The following is a 17,876-nucleotide window of genomic DNA, read 5'->3' on the forward strand; positions in this document are numbered from 1 at the left end:
AGCAGTTAAATATGTTAAACCAAATTATGTTATTTGTCTCCTACTACACGTAGGTTGTGGATTTAGTCATTATTCTCCAATATAATCATTTTTACTTCCTACACGCTTTGCATTTTGAAATTACAGTCTCGGTTTAAATGATAACTGTTATATCCATTAATTAAAAGTCGACATGGCATTACACATGTGATATATATTATGTTGGCGCATAAAATTTTGAAAATAGCACAAAATTAATAGCTATCATTTGAGTTATGTTTGAAATTTCAAAATCCAAAATGTACATGAACTAAAATTGATCAAATTAGAATATATGAACCAAATCCACAACTTGCACATAATATAAGGACTACTAACAAAATTTTACCAAGGTCTCATTGATTTCGTTGCATGCATGTACATTATGCTTATTTTATTACCAAGGCTTTCTGCTGTCATGCCATAAAATACAAGATGATATATATAATATATATATCATGTTGATACAGCTTTAGAATATTTAACTTTAATTTTTTTTTTGTCTAAAATGTTCTTTACATCCATCAAAAAGGCAAATTCGGATAAGCATTGCCATCGCATATTTTTAGGATCAAAAAAAAAAAAAAAAAAAACATAAAGTAAGTTTTGTTTGATTCTTTATAGGCATATATACATATACATATGCATATATGTGTATGTATATATATATAGGACTGCCGGTGTTGCTGGAAAACATCTACAAAAGATAAGCTGTTTTCCTTCATTGGTGTTCGAATTCATTAGGGTTAACTATTATTTCGTTTTTAAATTGATTCTTAAATTTTAAAATATTTTAATTAAGTCCTTAAAGAATCAACATCGTTCCAATTAAGTTGTTATTATCTTGGATGTTAACGTCTTACATGTTAATATATATATATATATATATATATATATATATATATATAGTGCCGTAAATTTAAAAGGTCATTTTTTCATATGTCAAATGAAAGTTGTTTATGCAGTAGGTATGTATATGTTTACAATTTTATGCACGTGTTTCTAAATATATTCAACGTTGAAACTTAAATTAGCTTTGAGGACTTAATTGAAATAGTTTAAAATCTAAACGATAATTTGGGTTCATTGGTTCAATTAACTTTATTCCAAACGGGACAGAATGGAAAATTTTCTTTATAACCCCTTTCTAAAATTAGAAGATTTAATTTAGTCTTTTTTTAACCTTTGATTAAATGGATAATTACAAGTTTAACCCTTTTAAAAATGTAAACATTTTTAATACCAGAATTATTTTATAATCTTATCTCAATCCCCTTAAACAAAATATCTGAATTCACCCCTGAATAAGGATAAAAGGATGAAATATTCTCCATAATCTTGCTTTGTAGCTTTTAACCTTTGTTTATGATATATATAAAGGTATTGATATTATCAATTGTGTGTGGATCATATATATTGCTAAGAATTGGTCCCCAAATATATATGCTTAGTTTCAATATTTTGTTAGAGTTGAATTAAGATTTAGGCAGCCTGACCTAATCTAAATTTGACAAACTCTTAATGTTTAACACATGTTTTAATTGCTTGTTGGGCATCTGTTGAATAAATTGTCTTTCATAAATTACGAGCCGTCGATTAGGTTTTAGTTCGATTGGTATTAACATTGTTGTCAGCGTAAGAGAACGTAAATTCAAGTGTGTTGAAGTGCATTATCCTCCTATTTAAGGGTTAGGGAGGGGTTATGAGTAGTTATAGATATTGTATAAAAAAGAGCAGATATTATAAAAATCTATAATGAAAAACAAAACGAATGATACCTTCTGCTTGTGAAATTTAAAAACTCATCCTCGATATCTCAAATAATTATTCATAAATTTATGGGTAAATTACATCCAATGTCACTAAATTATTCGAAAGTTTTTATTTAAATCACTGGATTGTTAAAAAAACGTTGTTGTAAAGCCTTTGTTCGAACCACCTACACCAATCGAAAACTTTCATTCCCTTTCTTTTCTGGAGTTCAACTTTTTCCATGAAACAACTTTAAACGTTACAAATCTACAAACTAAAATCCAAACAACTTTTCTTTTCGGTCTTCGATACTGACTATCAGATCAATTTGGATCTAAGATATATTATTCTACTCGTTAATGAATACTAATTTATCATACTAATCGTTAAATTGCTGCTTAGAGCTTGCTAGCTGGATTTTTTCTTCTTCTTCTTTTTTAAAAAACTTAATAATTTAATGATTAAAATAAAAATTTTCGAATAGTTGAAGGATTTAAATGAAAACTTTATTATATAATTATATGACGAGGACATGAATACCGCTTGTGGAAAAACAAGGGAAACTCTCATAAAGTAAGTGGGTTTTTTTTTTTTTATGTCGGCGCAGACTTGGACTATTAAAATATTATTTTCTTAGACTAAAATCCTAATTATTTTATTATATCTATATCATAGTTAAATCCCTAATTTAGGATTACCAATTAATTCAATAAAATACAAAAATAAATAAACAAATATAAAAACAATATTATTGTTTTATATCTATATCAATAATTTTAATTTATTTTAAAAATTATTATTTTTAAGTAAATTTTAAATAATTATTTCGTTTAAGAGTGTAGAAAGTCTTCAAACTTTTTAAAACAATCGCACTCAATTGAATTATTGAATTGTCAAAATACATCAAAAGACCTTTTGATAGTTAAAGTTAACTGCTCCTAATTTTTTTCGTTAAAACCACTACATGTCATGTTGTGACATGTAACAAAAAATGATAAAATAAAAATATTAACTTTTAATAAAAATATTTAAATTTTATTAAAATTATAAATTTTTATAAAAATATAGAAAAATTATTAATTTTATAAAGCGGTAAGAAAATTATAAAAATATAAAATAAAGTTAACGGTTAAAGGGCTTTTTTATGCATTTTATAATTTTTTATGATTTTATAAAATTTATAATTTTATAACTTTATTAATTTTTATTTTTATAATTTTTGTTACATGTCACGCCGTGGTTGTGTCACGGGATGACTTTTACTAAAAAAAATCAAGGACAATTAACTTTAACGGTTAACTATTTAACTTAACAGTCAAAGGGCTTTTTTGATGCATTTTGACAGTTCAAGTACCCAATTGAGTGTAAAAAAAACAAGGACTTAATGAGTTTTTTTTTTTTTAAAATTTGAGAGTTTTTTACATCCTTAATCGTAATTATTTTTTAATTCCTTATTTTTTTAAAAAATTTGAGGACTTATTACGCCGTTAATCCAAATTATTTTGAGGTGCATGCAATGAAAGTAGTATAAGAATATAAAAATATAGTTTGGGGTTGGATGAAGGGTACATAATCTGTCTTCCTTTATTTTGAATAATTAAGAGTTAAAAAAGAGGGTTGACATTTGTACAAAAGTCAACTGATTACTTGGTGTAGGATAGAGCCATGAATATGGTTTTCCAAATTTGTTGAATTTTGTAAGGTAAGCTATGCTATTAGAGTGGGAGTATGTATTCATAAGTTAAATATATGTCAGGCAGTATCGGTGGAAACCGTTGAGTTTGCTTATTTTTGTAAATAACTTTTTACCTGCCTCATTTTTATAATTATTTATTTATTTATATTATTTGTATAAAAAGTTTAAATCAAACCGAATTAAATTATGATTTTATTTTAAAAATACACCCAAAAGAAAATTTAAATTAATCTTTTAAAAATTTTAGTTCGAGTTTAAATTAAATCAGATAAAACTCTTAAATAAAAGATTTTAGATTCGAGATTTTAATTTAAAGATATCTAGCTTTTTACATCTCGAATCCAACAAACATAGTAGGCAGATTGTGTTAGAGAATTTGACATTGGGTGACAATCAAATTAATTAGATCATTGAATCTTAATTCGATTAATTCAATCAATTTATTTAATTTTTAAAATAAAATAAAATAAAATAATTATAAAATTATTATGTTAATTCAAATAAATTTACCGATTTAATTGATCTGACCAGTGAAAACATTGGAAAAAAGTCTTACCCCCCCTAAAGCAACCTTTTTAGACTTCGCAGTCTACGCGCTTAGACTTCGGCTTCACCCATAAGCCAAAAAAGGCCAAAAAGCAAAGGGTATCATATGCTTTCATGTCTAGATAAGGTTGTTTTCAAACTTTTCCTTTATTTAGAAAAAAAAAAAACCCTAAAAAAATTATAAAAAAAAATTGAAAATTAGAAGTCTATTACTACTGTTTCCACAAAACCTGGTAAGTAAGTCTGTTCACACAAAAACAGACTATGGAAAACAAAAACCATGTAATCCGCAAATCAGGGTTAGTTTAGTCAACCCTACCCCCATTTAACGAATACATCATCATCCATACCATGTCTACTATAAGTATCTCCATATCTTTTCATGGGAACTTTGCTCAACAAACAAACAGTTCCTTAATGGTATCAAAGCTGAGAAAAGAACAAACAAAAGGTGAAGCCTCTCTTCTTTCAACTCTTTTTAATGGAAGATTATTGTAAAACACTGTTCCATTTATTTTAGTAAATTGGGTATTGTTTTCGTCTCGAGAAAGAAGAGTTTTTTGAGGTTTTTTCCAATGGTATCCGGGTAGACGTGTTGTTTTTAATGGTGTTTATGTGTTGAGATTGTAAATTTGTTTTGCTTTCTATTTTGGCAGCTGTAAAAGACCATTTAGTCCTTGAGAAGATCAAGAAAAGTTTCACAATTTGAATTTTATCCCGATTATTCAGATATATGCATGAAATCTAGCATTAAAAAAATTTGGGGTTTTGATTGAATTATCATTGATGTATGTATGGTTTTAGGGTTTCAACAAGGAAAAAATAATGGAGACCGCTGATTATTACTATCTGCAACAAAACCAGCAGCAGAGTTGTGGTCTAATGCGGTATCGGTCGATGCCGGCCGAGAACCGTGTCGGGTTCGACGAGTACGGTAGCGATTTTCGGTCATCTTCGAGTTCCGAAATGGAAACATTGTTCATGTTGTGTGGTAATGGTTCATCAGGGAATGTTTCAGAATATGAAGAGAAATCAGTGAAGCAAGAAGAGGAGATGATGTATCAAATTCAAAGCTTGCCATTGGAGAATGTTGAGAGTTCATTTGGTGTTGGTACAAATTTGGGATTGGAGAATTCAATGCAAAGAAATGGGAATGGTTCAAATCCTGTTAGGCAAATCAGTTCTCCATCTCAGTTTTTCTCTAGCCATGGCCTTGATAATGGTACTAATTTCTCTCTTTCCTTTCCCTTTCTTGTTAATTTAAATCATAAAAATAATCTGTTTTAGTTCCATCGGTATAATTGCTTATTCGTGTTAGCTGCCATAGGTGAGTTTTTAAAAGAAGAAATTTACTGATTTTAAATTAATTGTTAAACTTCGAAACATAAAATTATATTGATATACAACATTTTAAAAATAATTAAATTATAATTACATGTGTATTCAACATATGGATAAGTTAAATTTGATATGTTAAAAAATTGGGTGTATTAAATTCCATGGTATTGCTTATTTTTTGAACAAGCTGAATTTAAACTATCCATGGAATAGGAACAAATACCATTTCAGCCATGTGGTTTAAATGCTTTACCCCAACTATAGATCTTGGGATTGTATTTTGAGATTCCTAGTAAAATTTTCAAAATATTTAAGAGTTAAATGAGAATTTTATTAAAAAAAATTTAGGGTTTAGTTAAATTTGTGAAATTAATGAGAATTTTTAAAAATTTAAGAGAAATTAATTAAAAGTTTCAGAAGAGAACAAAATTTCCCAAAATTTTGGCCTTAAGCCACCTCTGCTTCACCTCATATTTGAGGGGCGTTTAATACTTGGAACTGATGACTCTCGATTTTAATACTTTAAGGGCTTAATTAAAATATTTTAAAGTTTTGAGAAAGGTTGCAGTTAACCCTTTTTAAAATTCCAATAAATGCACCAAAAATGTGTTTCCATTTACAGTTATCCTTTGGTCCAAATTCTGAAAAAGGTTCTTTCGGTCCATTCCTTTTTTTTTCATGTTCTTGGCTCATATTTTCATATTGTCTGAAAAGGGAATGGTTTTTTATCATGTAAATTTTTAGGTTTTAATGCAACCAGAAAAATGACTACTTTAAGGGCTTGCAATGGTATCAATGGTGAACCAACATCTAGTGGTAGATTGTATAACCATATCAGCTTCTCCTCTGCGCCAATGCCTCAAATAGCTCAAGTTGAGAATGAAGACTTAGCAAGCAATGGTAATGGTAGAAATGGTATGAACTTCATCCCCAACTTGATGACTGATTCAAGGAATAATGCTTCACTTAGTGGGTTGAAAAGAGCCCGAGAGAGAGACAGCGACTTGTTGAGTGGTTTAAGCCGATTGCAAGCTCGGGTACATAACTTAGAGATTTCGATTCGTTGATTGATTTTTCTCGGGCTTTCGGTAATGAATGTGTGCTTTGTTCATCAGAACCAGGATTGCAGAGACTGTTCTACTGCTTTAACACACCAGTTGAGTTTACCTACAACCTATGAGGAAATGGATGTTTGGCAGTTTCAAAGCTCGGTCCCTTGCAAGATTCGAGCAAAACGAGGTTGCGCTACTCACCCACGTAGCATCGCCGAGAGGGTATATATACACATATCGGTTTCCATCGTTTTATATCTCGATACCCTTTATTCATTGGCCGGTCTTTTGATTCCGTTTACATGCAATTTTTTAGATGAGAAGAACAAGGATCAGTGAACGAATGAGGAAACTGCAAGGTCTTTTCCCGAACATCGACAAGGTAGTTTATTAGACCTTATATCTCTCTTTCTCCATATTTAGAATAAGTCCCTCAATTTCGTGCTTTCATGTCGGGTTTGGCAGCAAACGAATACGGCAGATATGTTGGATATGGCAGTGGAGTACATTAAAGATCTTCAGAAGCAGGTCAAGGTATGTACAATGAAGTAAATAAAAAGATAAATAGGGTTAAAGAATAAAGATGAAGAGGCAATTCTTCTCATATAAACGCTGTTTTGTTTTTGTTTTTTTAATTATCGCAGATATTGAGGGACACTAAAGCAAAATGCAGCTGTTGAAGCAAAAAATACAGAAAATAGATAGCAATATAAAGTATCAAATATGGGGGGAAAGTGAAGATGTAGTCATTTGTAATTGTAATTGTAATGCAATATAATGCATTGAAAGAATAATAGGGTCTTAGATTAGAATATCATAGGGTAGGAAAGCTTTGTGACTTGTGATTTTGAGTGCAAGAGATATACTATTGCTAAAGCCCTTTTTGTTTGTATGTATGTATATAGTGGTCTAAGAACCAGTATCCGGTAATCACATTGAGCTCCGACTAAATCTGGAGTTAAATTGGATCAAACCCCTAAACGGAGGGCAAAATTCTCCTAACACTGTTTTCTCTATCTACAAAGACTTGAAACCGGGACCTAACTTAAGGAGTATTGAGCTTCCGGGACCTAACTTAAGGAGTATTGAGCTTCGTACTGCTCGATTCAACAAACATTAGTAACCTCTTATGATGGTGCTAAAGCTCTTTGTATGTGTAATGTGTATATACATATACATTGGTTTGAGACCCTCCAGTCCAGTAACCACATTAAGCATTGACTAAATCTAAAGTCAAACTGGATCAAACCCCTAAACAAAGGACAAAGTTCTCCCAACACTGTTTTCTCTATCTACAAGACTTGAACCTAAGACCTTACTTAAAGGGATGTCGATAGCTTCTTGGGTATATTCAGCATGTGTATATTTAAACAAACAAAAACAATGCAATGATGAAATCCAATTTATGCACTAATGATAAAATCATAAGAGCGTATTATATTTTAAATTGAATTTGCAAGAATGAATAAAAGAATATCGTATCATTTGACATTTTGATATGCCATAATGTCAATCACACTTCTTGCAAATAAATTATTTAAACCCCCTTGAACAAAGGATAATGTATGATTTGTTACAAGACACGAACCAGTTTGTCATGATTCCCCTTTATTTCCTTTAAGATTAATTACTGAAAGCTCTTGTTCAACGAACTCTCCTGCACATATGGATGGATATTTGCTAGCAAGGGGTGATTCCGCAAAGTGTCCGAGAGGCTTTAACACAGCATCCGAAGCTATGTGCGCAAACAACTGCATGAAAATACCAGAAAATATATCGGATTTTTTTTTTCAAATGCTGGCTTGATAACTATGATGTGGTTCAGTTTACTTACTGTTGAGGATACTCTCCATAGGCTACGATTTTGCTCTGATGCTAACTTTATAGCATCGATTGTCCTCTTTGTGACAACAACTTCATGCATACCAGCAGTACACTCACCAGCAGTCAACCATTCTATCTGCAAGACACGGAAGTGAAATGAAATGCTTATATGTATGTAATGCATCAAGCTTAACTCAATAAACCAAGGAAGAAGTTAGCTAAATCGCCATCCACAATTTTCAGAAATTGCAGGAAGAAAAAAGAATAAATTGAGGAGGTATAAAAACTTTAAGAATCAGTAGTTTTTCATCCTTGGTGCAATGGCTGAGATGTACAAAAGGTGTTCAAGTCCACTACCAACAATCTGAGACTTCTATTACATTTTTAGCTATAATCTATGCCTCTATGGTACTAGACCATTTACAGCAATCAGTGATATCTATCAACCACTCCAAAGAATTACATATTCTTTTGTACAGATAAGGACAAAAATAGGGGATTCATTGGAGCAGTGCATGGATTTATTTTATATTAATTACCAAGAACAGCAAACAACTTGGCTGGCTGGCCACTTCACAAGCAACACCATCATCATCAAGCAATGGAAATTAGTCTCATGTCTCTTACCTGCTTCCCAGTCTGAATTAGAAGACATCCTATAGGAACTTTCACCTCAATCTTTTGCCCATTCCTTAGCCAGATGTTTAGACCAGGGAACCTGCTTCTGCCGTGAATAGTTAGAAAGTTAAGGTCATAGTGGTAGCCTGCAAAAACAGTGCCCTCCTGCCCATAACGTTTGAGGTCACTCCCTGTGGGAGCTAGAAGATGTGGCCCCTGGATTTGGAAGGATAAAGGATTTCTTGTCACGAGCAATGATAGATAAATGATAAGTTTCCTAATGCAAAATGGAAAACAACAAGCAATGTACAATGACTCCATTGCGAATAAAGAATATAAAGCCTGGCGTAGAGAGATAGAACTTGAGTGGCACTGATATGCTTATGTCACCATGAAAAGGTAGGGGTATATAGGTCTTAATATAAAAAGAAAAAAACAAGAGATGCAATGGGCAAGCCTGCATGCCAACAAAGCTTTAAATAGACCATTCAATCTTCATTTCTCTTTATTATTCCACATTATCACAAGAATGAACCGCAGTAAATTGAAGGCAAAATCAATGCGGTACTAAAAAGATTGAATATGAAACTGGTTAAAATTACATACCTGTTTCATAAGGGAAGTAAATGCATCTTTAGGCAACCCAAATCCAATTGCTGCCATTTCAGCAACAGCCTACACAAGAATAGAGATATCACAAACTAAGTTTAGCCTTTACATAGGATGGATCATATAAAGGCAAGCAAACCAAATAAAGAACTCACCTCTATTGCTGATATCATTTTGTACCCCCATGAGTCCATGGTCTCTTTCCATTCAGGGAAACCTTCAGGTATGACAGGTTCTGAATTAAGTTCCTGCAAGGGAAGTAAGGAGAAGATAATGAAAATAGTAAACCTTTATATATTAACATTTTTGTGAGAGGATAGAATAGCAGAGAGGAGAATGAAAATACCTGAAAGCGGGTCTTCGAAGGGCGAGGGCCCACTCTCCACATATATCGCCACTTGGGATCAGGGCCCTTGGGAATTAATGGTTGGTGTTCTTTGGGCATTGCCCTTAACATCTCTTGCATTTCTTCATCAACCAAGCTTCTTGGCACTTCCACTCCCTCTGGTGTTACTCCAACCTGTAATCTCCATTTGCATAAAAAAAATTTAAATCAAGTTGTTATGCAGTTTTAACTCCAATATAAATGAATAGTCAGGTAAAAACTAAGAATTTTTCCCCATCTGAAATACAATCAAGCCCTTTAGTTAGGTGAAGATTTTAGCACCTTTTCTTTCTTTTCAACAAAGCAAAAGAACCTAATTGAGCCAATTTGTATAATTTTGCTATTTTACATGACAGCACCCAATAAGGCACGAAGAAGCATTTTAATCGCTTGAAACTATGTTTGTAACTTGAGTTGAAATTGGATTCATTTGCTATAAATGTAGTTAAGATTCAATGATTATATATTTGAAAAGTATAAAAACAAGAATTTCAAAGTCACAATACCTATAGCTATTTCAAGTTATCCACTGAATAGGCTTTCAACAAATCCAATTTGTGAAAGCTACATCTACATGTGTTTTATCACACATTTGAACAAATTTTAAAAAATCCAAGCTCCTAAACTTAACTTGAATGTTATGCTAAAACTTTATTTGGGCAATGCAATAAACATACTGTACTTTTTCAATAATTTCCTCTCTTTTCCACATATCAATCGAATTTGTTTCCTTTGTAATCATATACTTCTAACAAATCAAATACACTGCACAGTTATTTTCTGTAAAAAATCTGAGCGGCTAGTCAAATTCTAGCCAATTATACTTTTTCGCAAAAAAAAAAGACACTGAAAAATCGAAAACAAAGCATAAATTCGAGGCTAGAAGATGAAAAAAAAAAGGGACCTGGTAATGTAAAAAGGGACGCTCCTGCAAGCGCTTGAATTCGGCTGGCTTCTCGAAGTACTTCTCCATCATATCAATGAACCTATCGTTATCTTCAGCCGTACAGCGTGGATCCTTAACCAGTAAAGCCCCGGTTTCTTTGAGGAGTCGACTCACCTCGTGGCACAACTCGGTGAGTCCACTCACTCGCTTTGTAGACTCACCTTCACGATTGCCGGCATCGGCAATCGCCAAATACGGCGCTAGATCTATCACCGGCAACTCCATCTGTCGATTTTTCTTTTGAGACAAAATTCTGTGATGTTAAAATCTGGATTTTCTTTTATTTATTTATTTATTTTTCCTTTTAAAGAGAGAATACGTGAAGTGAGAGAGGAAAGCAAGTAATATTGTGGGCTATTTTGTGATGGCGGGAGAGGAGAGTTTTATAGGGTGCAGCGGGGCATAGGCTATCACGCTAAGGTTCTCCAATTATGCAATAAGGAATAATAACAAATTTAGGTTTCAATATTTATATATTTTATCAATTTGGTCCTTATTATTTTTGAGCTAAAATTTAACTATTAACCTTTCAAAAAGAATCAAATCACTTTTTCTTAACAGTGCTAACTAAAATATTATTTTTCACCGTGTTTCGTGACAATTCACGTGATAGCCTGCGTATATTTTATGCTAATATGACACCATTTATTTTATATGTCACGTCAATAAATAATTTTAAAATTATTCAAAAAATAAAAAATATGAAAAGGTCATTAAAATTAAAAAATAGCATGAATATATGGATCGTTATACAGGTTGTCATGTTTAAAATTTTATGTTTTTGTTAGTATTTTCGTTAAAAATAATTCAACTCTCTTTAAAATATTCATGATTAAATTTGATTCTTTTAAAAGATTAAATGTCAAATTTAACTAAAATGAATAAAAGTCAAATTAATAAAAAATATAAGTATTAAAGACTAAATTTATTATTATGCCAATAATATCCTAGACTAATTTTAGGAATATAAATTGCAGTTGCTATACTCTTTTTTTCTTTGCGTGTGTTTTATAAAATTCAACCATTATAAAATCGAAGCGAATATTTTCGATTTTTAAAAATGGGAATATTTGTTATTTTGTTCATTGGTTTTCTCTGAAAATTAATTTTATATAATATTTTTAAATTATTTTTATAAATTTAAATATAATAAATTTATTTTATATTATAAAAATACATATTTGGCCAAAAAATATTATAAAAATAAATTTAATCATAAATTAGATAATAAAAATTTTATTCAAAATAAATTAATTATAAATTAGAGACAATACTACGATAAATAATTGTATTCATTTAGTATTCTTAATAAGATGTATTTCATGTGTTTTGTGAAAAATAAAATAGAATCAAATAAATAAAATAAAGAACACATAAATTTTACGTGGAAACCCTTTCGGAAAAAAAACCACAGGCAAGAGGAGAAGAAAATTCACTATGTCGAAAAATTTTTACTCAAATACAAGAGGAATAGACTATGTCTATTTATAGGCTTGCAAAGCCATATTCTAGTAGGATTGAAACACCTTATCCTAATCAATATAAAATAGATGGAGTTTAATAAGGTTTAAAACCTTATTCTAAAATAAAATAAAAGAAGTCTAGTTCTATATGGATTTTACTTTTATTTTATTTTCCATCGTATTTTATTTAAATAAGAATTTGGGTCACTTAATTCTAACAATCTCCACCTTGACACAAATTCTCAATGAACAAGTTCTTCATCGCGAACTTTCAATAAACAAGTTCTTCACCTCTTCCAAAAAACCCTTAAGGGTTTAACTTCAACAATGAACACCAACCAAGTCTAAGCAATGCTCAAACTTGGTTATAGGAAGTGACTTAGTCATCATATCTGCAGGATTTTCATGAGTGCTAATTTTGCTCACAACAATATCACCACGAGCAATAATATCACGAACAAAATGATACCGAATATCAATGTGTTTTGTTCTCTCATGAAACATTTGATCTTTTGTAAGAAAGATGGCACTGATTGTCACCCTTTGCAACAAGCCTTGCTTTATATCCGGGTTCTTCAACTCCCGAGTCCTTCTTTCTTTTTAAACACCCATTTACAACGAATGACCTTTTTACCTTTAGGAAGTTTTACAAGATCCCATGTTACTGTTTTTGTGGAGTGATTCCATCTCCTCTTGCATAGCAAACATCCACTTTTCGAGTCTTCACACTAATCGCCTCGAATAATTAAATGGCTCTTGATTCGCATCTATATCTTCACCACATTTAAAGCATAAGCAACTAGATCAACCTCGGCATACTTCTTTGGAGGTTTAATTTCTCTTCTTGTCCTGTTTTTGGCGATAGAGTATTGCGGTGAAGAAGCAACTCTATTCTCAATTTTGTCTTGGCTTGAGGAGTTGATTCGTATTAATCGATGCTCCACCGCTTTTGGTTTTCTTTATTGGAAGAGTCTTTAAGAGATAAGTTAGGTAGCATAGCGGTTTCATCAAAAACAACATCTCTGCTAATCACAACTTTTCTATTTTCAGGACACCATAACTTATAGCCTTTTACACCACTTTATAACCAAGAAAACGCATTTAATGGATCTCGGTTCCAATTTTCCATTATCAACATGAGCATACGCAGACACCCAAAAATCTTTAAATCGAATAATTAGCGGGATTACCGGACCATACCTCTTGTGGAGTCTTTTCTCAATGGCAGCGGATGGAGATCGGTTGATCAAAAACATGCGATGAGGTCGCTTCGCCCAAAATGACTTCGGTAAGTTGGCATTTGACAACATACATCGAACCTTCTCCATGATCGTTCGTTCATTCGTTCGCAACGCCGCTTTTCTTTGTGGAGTATGACGAACGTCAAGTGTCTCATGATCCTTCCGACTTGCACAATCTATTAAACTCATCGAGCGAACTCTAAGCCATTGTGCGTATGGAGGTATTTTATCTGCTTTTCCGTCTGTTTTTCAATCATAATTTTCCAAGACTTAAATGTGGAAAACACATCGCTTTTCGCTTCTGGGAAGAACGCCCAAACTTTTTCGGAAAAATCATCAATAAAGGTTAGCATATAATTAGCTCCACCTCTCGAAGGCACTCTGGACGGCCCCCCACGATCGAATGGATATACTCCAACGTTTCCTTCGTGTTATGGATTCCTCTAGTGAATCGAACTCTCTTTGCTTCCCAAAACACAATGCTCACGAAATTCGGTTTGCAAATTCCTTGCCCATTAAGAAGTCCTCTTTTGCTTAATTCGCCATGCCATTCTCACTCATATGCCCTAGGCGCATATGCCAAAGTTTAGTAATATCATCATCGACAAGGAAGAGGAAGCGGCAATTGCATCACCGATATGATGAGAACCTGTAAAACATATAACTTGGCAATCTTTCTTTGCCCTTTCATCACAACAAGGGACCCTTTGAAATCTTTAAAACCCCACTTTCAATTGTGTATCTGCACCCTTTTGAATCAAGAGTACTCAACGAAATTAAATTTCTTTTCAATTCGGAACATGCCGCACGTCACTAAGTGTTCGACAACTCCATCAAACATCTTAACTTTAATTGTTCCAACACTGCGATTTTACATGAAGCATTATTTCCCATCAAAACAACACCTTCAGAATCTTGTTTCATAAGTTGTAAACCAATCCCGATTGGGACTCATGTGGAAGGTGCAGCTGAATCAAGTATCCACTCCTCGCTTACTTTAGAATCATTGATGAAGCAACTAGAAGTTCACCATCGCTGTAGTCTTCTACAACATCGCTTCACCGAATTTTTCATTTGTTTTCCTTTTGATTCGCACCTCCTTTTAATCTTATTTTGTAGCTTATAGCACTCAGATTTAATGTGCCCTTTCTTCTTGCGAAGTTGCAAGTTTTACCTCTGTTTGAAGATTTCGATCTACCCTTAGATTTACCACGAGGATTCCGTTCTCGTGTTCTACCACGATCATCATCAACATTCCGGTCTTGTCTCCCACGAACAATGAGACCCTCTCCACGAGAGTTGGGTTTAACCACAAGATGCTTCATCTTATCATACGAGGTTAAAGAATCATAAACCTCATCAAGCGTGAGAGACTCGCGGCTATATAAAATCGTGTCTCTAAAGGTTGAATAAGACGGGCAACGAACAAAGTAGAATCAACCCTAGATCTTCCTTATCATCTTGAACCTCCATGGCCTCCAAGTTTGAGAGAATTTCTTTAAACACCTGTTAAGTGTTCGTGTCTGACGCACCTTCCTCCAAACGATGAGCATAAAGACGCCGCTTCATATGCAACTTGCTTGTTAGAGTTTTCAACATACATATTTGTTCTAGCCTCTTCCATAATGCGTGGCGTTTTCTCTTTCATCACATCCCGCAAAATTTCGTTGGACAAATGCAGATGTAATTGTGTTAATGCCTTTCGATCCTTACGCTTATTCTCTTCATCCGTTAATGTCGAAGGCATCTTATCTATCCTAGCAGGGGCATCCTCTAGATCCATCTGCAAGAAGCGCTTGCATCTTAATTTGCCACAACGCAAATCGGTGTTGCGATCCAACAATGAATTTCATACTTCAAAGACGCCATTACCGTGATCGAGATAAATAACCCGGAAGCTCTGATACCAATTTGTGAAAAATAAAATAGAATCAAATAAATAAAAATAAAGAACACATAAATTTTACGTGGAAACCCTTTCGGAAAAAAAACCACGAGCAGAGGAGAAGAAAATTCACTATGTCGAAAAATTTTTACTCAAATACAAGAGGAATAGACTATGTCTATTTATAGGCTTGCAAAGCCATATTCTAGTAGGATTGAAACACCTTATCTAATCAATATAAAATAGATGGAGTTTAATAAGGTTTAAAACCTTATTCTAAAATAAAATAAAAGAAGTCTAGTTCTATATGGATTTTACTTTTATTTTATTTTCCATCGTATTTTATTTAAATAAGAATTTGGGTCTTAATTCTAACATGTTTCAATTTCGTTTTACTTACAATCTCTTTTTTTTTAATTTTAATATCGTACATACTTCATATGTCATTAGTAGTAGTTAGTTTCAAATCATATATTTTGTTATTTATTATATGTTATTTTTAGACACACATTTGTGTTCTAAATATTTGATTTCTCCACATATACGCATGCGATAGCGTTTCTAGTATATCTAGTGATCGAAAGTTTTTATATAAAAATAATTAAACATTTTTAATAATGCTCATAATATAACATAAAATGTAATGGTCAAATTGTCTAAATAATATTCATACCGAAATTATGCACATTCGTAAAAAGTACTATAGTTTTACATCGGTATGAGTAGATCTCTTCTCTTTATATAGATTATAGTAAAATTTATTAGGAAAAAGTATTCATATCCCTTGAGGTTTGATAAAAAAATTCACTTTATCTTCTTATGTTTTGGAAAATACTCGCTTATTCTTTAAGGTTTGACGAAAAATATAATAAGGTTAAAATTATTATTATTTAAAATTGGGATAAATCTCAAAATTACACATGAGCTTTGATTCATTGTGCATTTTGATACATAAACTTTGTATTCGAATTGAGTGACCCGAATCCTTATTAAAATAAAATACAGTGGTAAAATAAAATAAAAGTAAAATCCATATATAACTATATTTTTTTTTTAGAATAAGGTTTTTAAACCTTATTACAATTCATCTATTTGATATTGATTAGAATAATGTGTTTTAACCTTACTACACTCCTATTAAAATATGGTTTTACAAGCTTATATAGACATAGTCTACTCCTCTTATAATCATTCGAATTCGACATAGTGAGTTATCTTCTCCTCCGCTCATGATTTTTTTTCCGAAAGGGTTTTCACGTAAAAATCTATGTTCTTTATTTTTTCTTTCTCTTTTCTTTGCGATACATTGTCATTATTGACGTTCTATTTTTCACACCTTGATTTGGTGCAATTATACAAATGAAAATTTGGTTGAGGTTCAAATGAATGCATGAAACTTTAATTTTATTCAATCATACATATTTAAAGAAATAAATACATCAATTTATTTTTATGTTGAATAAATTAATTATTTATGTATGCAATCAGGGGCGAAGCTAGAACAAATTGTTAGGGGTGGATAAAATTTTAATTTTTTATAGTTTATATCTTTATAATTTGTAAATGATTAAATCGAATTTTTATAATTTTAGGAGGGGCCAAAGTGCAATTTTACCTTTACTAATTTAAAATTTTTAAAAAATTTAAGGGCCAAAATAATAAATTTACATTTTAGGGGGCGGGCCCATGCAGACCCCCCAGCTTACTGTATGCAATATGTAAAAATAAAATGATGTTATGTAAGTAATTATGTTAATAGTTTGTGATAATTTGATCAAATTAAAATTTCCTGTATAAAATTGCACATTAGACCAAAGTGAATGTATAGTTTTGAGATTTATCCCTTTAATAAAATTTTATATACTACAAATATAATATATACTTGTAACGAGATGAACTGATCAATATATATTTGAATTAGATTTTGAATGAATCGTTACGAACCAGTTAAGTTGGACAAAAACCAATTGAATTAATTTTCTTTATTTTTTTATGAATTTTAAACAATTAATTTAATTAGAACCAGACCGATCAATTGAATCGAAACTAATAATTTAAATAATTTGACTACCGTTACAAAAAACTTAATTTCTTTTGCATATTGAGATCCTCTCTATTACTCTTTTACCAAATGGGAAATGACTGACCATTTTAATTATTAAATATAAACTTATTTTTTCGAAATTACTAAATATAAAATTGTTATTTAATTACATATTAACAAATATAAACATATTAAACGATAAAAACATTTACATTATTATTTAATTATATAAAAGTTATTTATTAAAAAATTATAATTTCAAAAGTAACCTCATAATAAAATATAAATAAATATTAAATAAAAAAATATGACCTCAAATTTTAATATAAAATCATAAACTAAATTCCTCATATTAAACAAAGTAATCTTCGAAACACTAAACTTAATTTAAAGATTTCTACTTGAGTAATGAGATTTTGAGTTAACTGCTTTACTTTCATATTTGATTTTCTGTTTTCG

At 31.3% G+C, this 17,876-nt stretch overlaps 2 protein-coding genes across 3 annotated transcripts; one reads left to right on the forward strand and one right to left on the reverse strand.

Moving 5' to 3' along the window:
* Positions 1-4,218: 4,218 nt before the first annotated feature.
* Positions 4,219-7,278, forward strand: LOC108470099 (transcription factor bHLH130-like). 2 transcript variants are annotated; one of them, XM_053031889.1, is made up of 7 exons: positions 4,219-4,463; positions 4,669-5,234; positions 6,095-6,387; positions 6,466-6,624; positions 6,719-6,784; positions 6,868-6,936; positions 7,047-7,278. In XM_053031889.1, exons 2-7 carry the CDS (start codon positions 4,838-4,840, stop codon positions 7,080-7,082), a joined length of 1,020 nt encoding a protein of 339 aa, XP_052887849.1. In that variant the 5' UTR covers positions 4,219-4,463; positions 4,669-4,837; the 3' UTR covers positions 7,083-7,278. The 2 variants fall into 2 exon arrangements, with proteins under 2 accessions (XP_052887849.1, XP_017626797.1); XM_017771308.2 differs by having other exon boundaries at positions 4,239-4,463; positions 4,817-5,234.
* A 559-nt stretch (positions 7,279-7,837) lies between these two features.
* LOC108470098 (uncharacterized) lies at positions 7,838-11,157 on the reverse strand. Its single transcript, XM_017771307.2, has 7 exons — positions 10,743-11,157; positions 9,800-9,973; positions 9,609-9,701; positions 9,451-9,519; positions 8,854-9,060; positions 8,237-8,362; positions 7,838-8,153 (listed from the first exon to the last, which is right to left on the reverse strand). The coding sequence occupies exons 1-7, from the start codon at positions 11,007-11,009 to the stop codon at positions 7,998-8,000; spliced, it is 1,092 nt and encodes a 363-aa protein (XP_017626796.1). The 5' UTR covers positions 11,010-11,157; the 3' UTR covers positions 7,838-7,997.
* Between the last annotated feature and the right edge of the window lie 6,719 nt (positions 11,158-17,876).

Source organism: Gossypium arboreum, chromosome 8 (genome assembly GCF_025698485.1).
Source record: "Gossypium arboreum isolate Shixiya-1 chromosome 8, ASM2569848v2, whole genome shotgun sequence".
NCBI classification, from domain to species: domain Eukaryota; kingdom Viridiplantae; phylum Streptophyta; class Magnoliopsida; order Malvales; family Malvaceae; genus Gossypium; species Gossypium arboreum.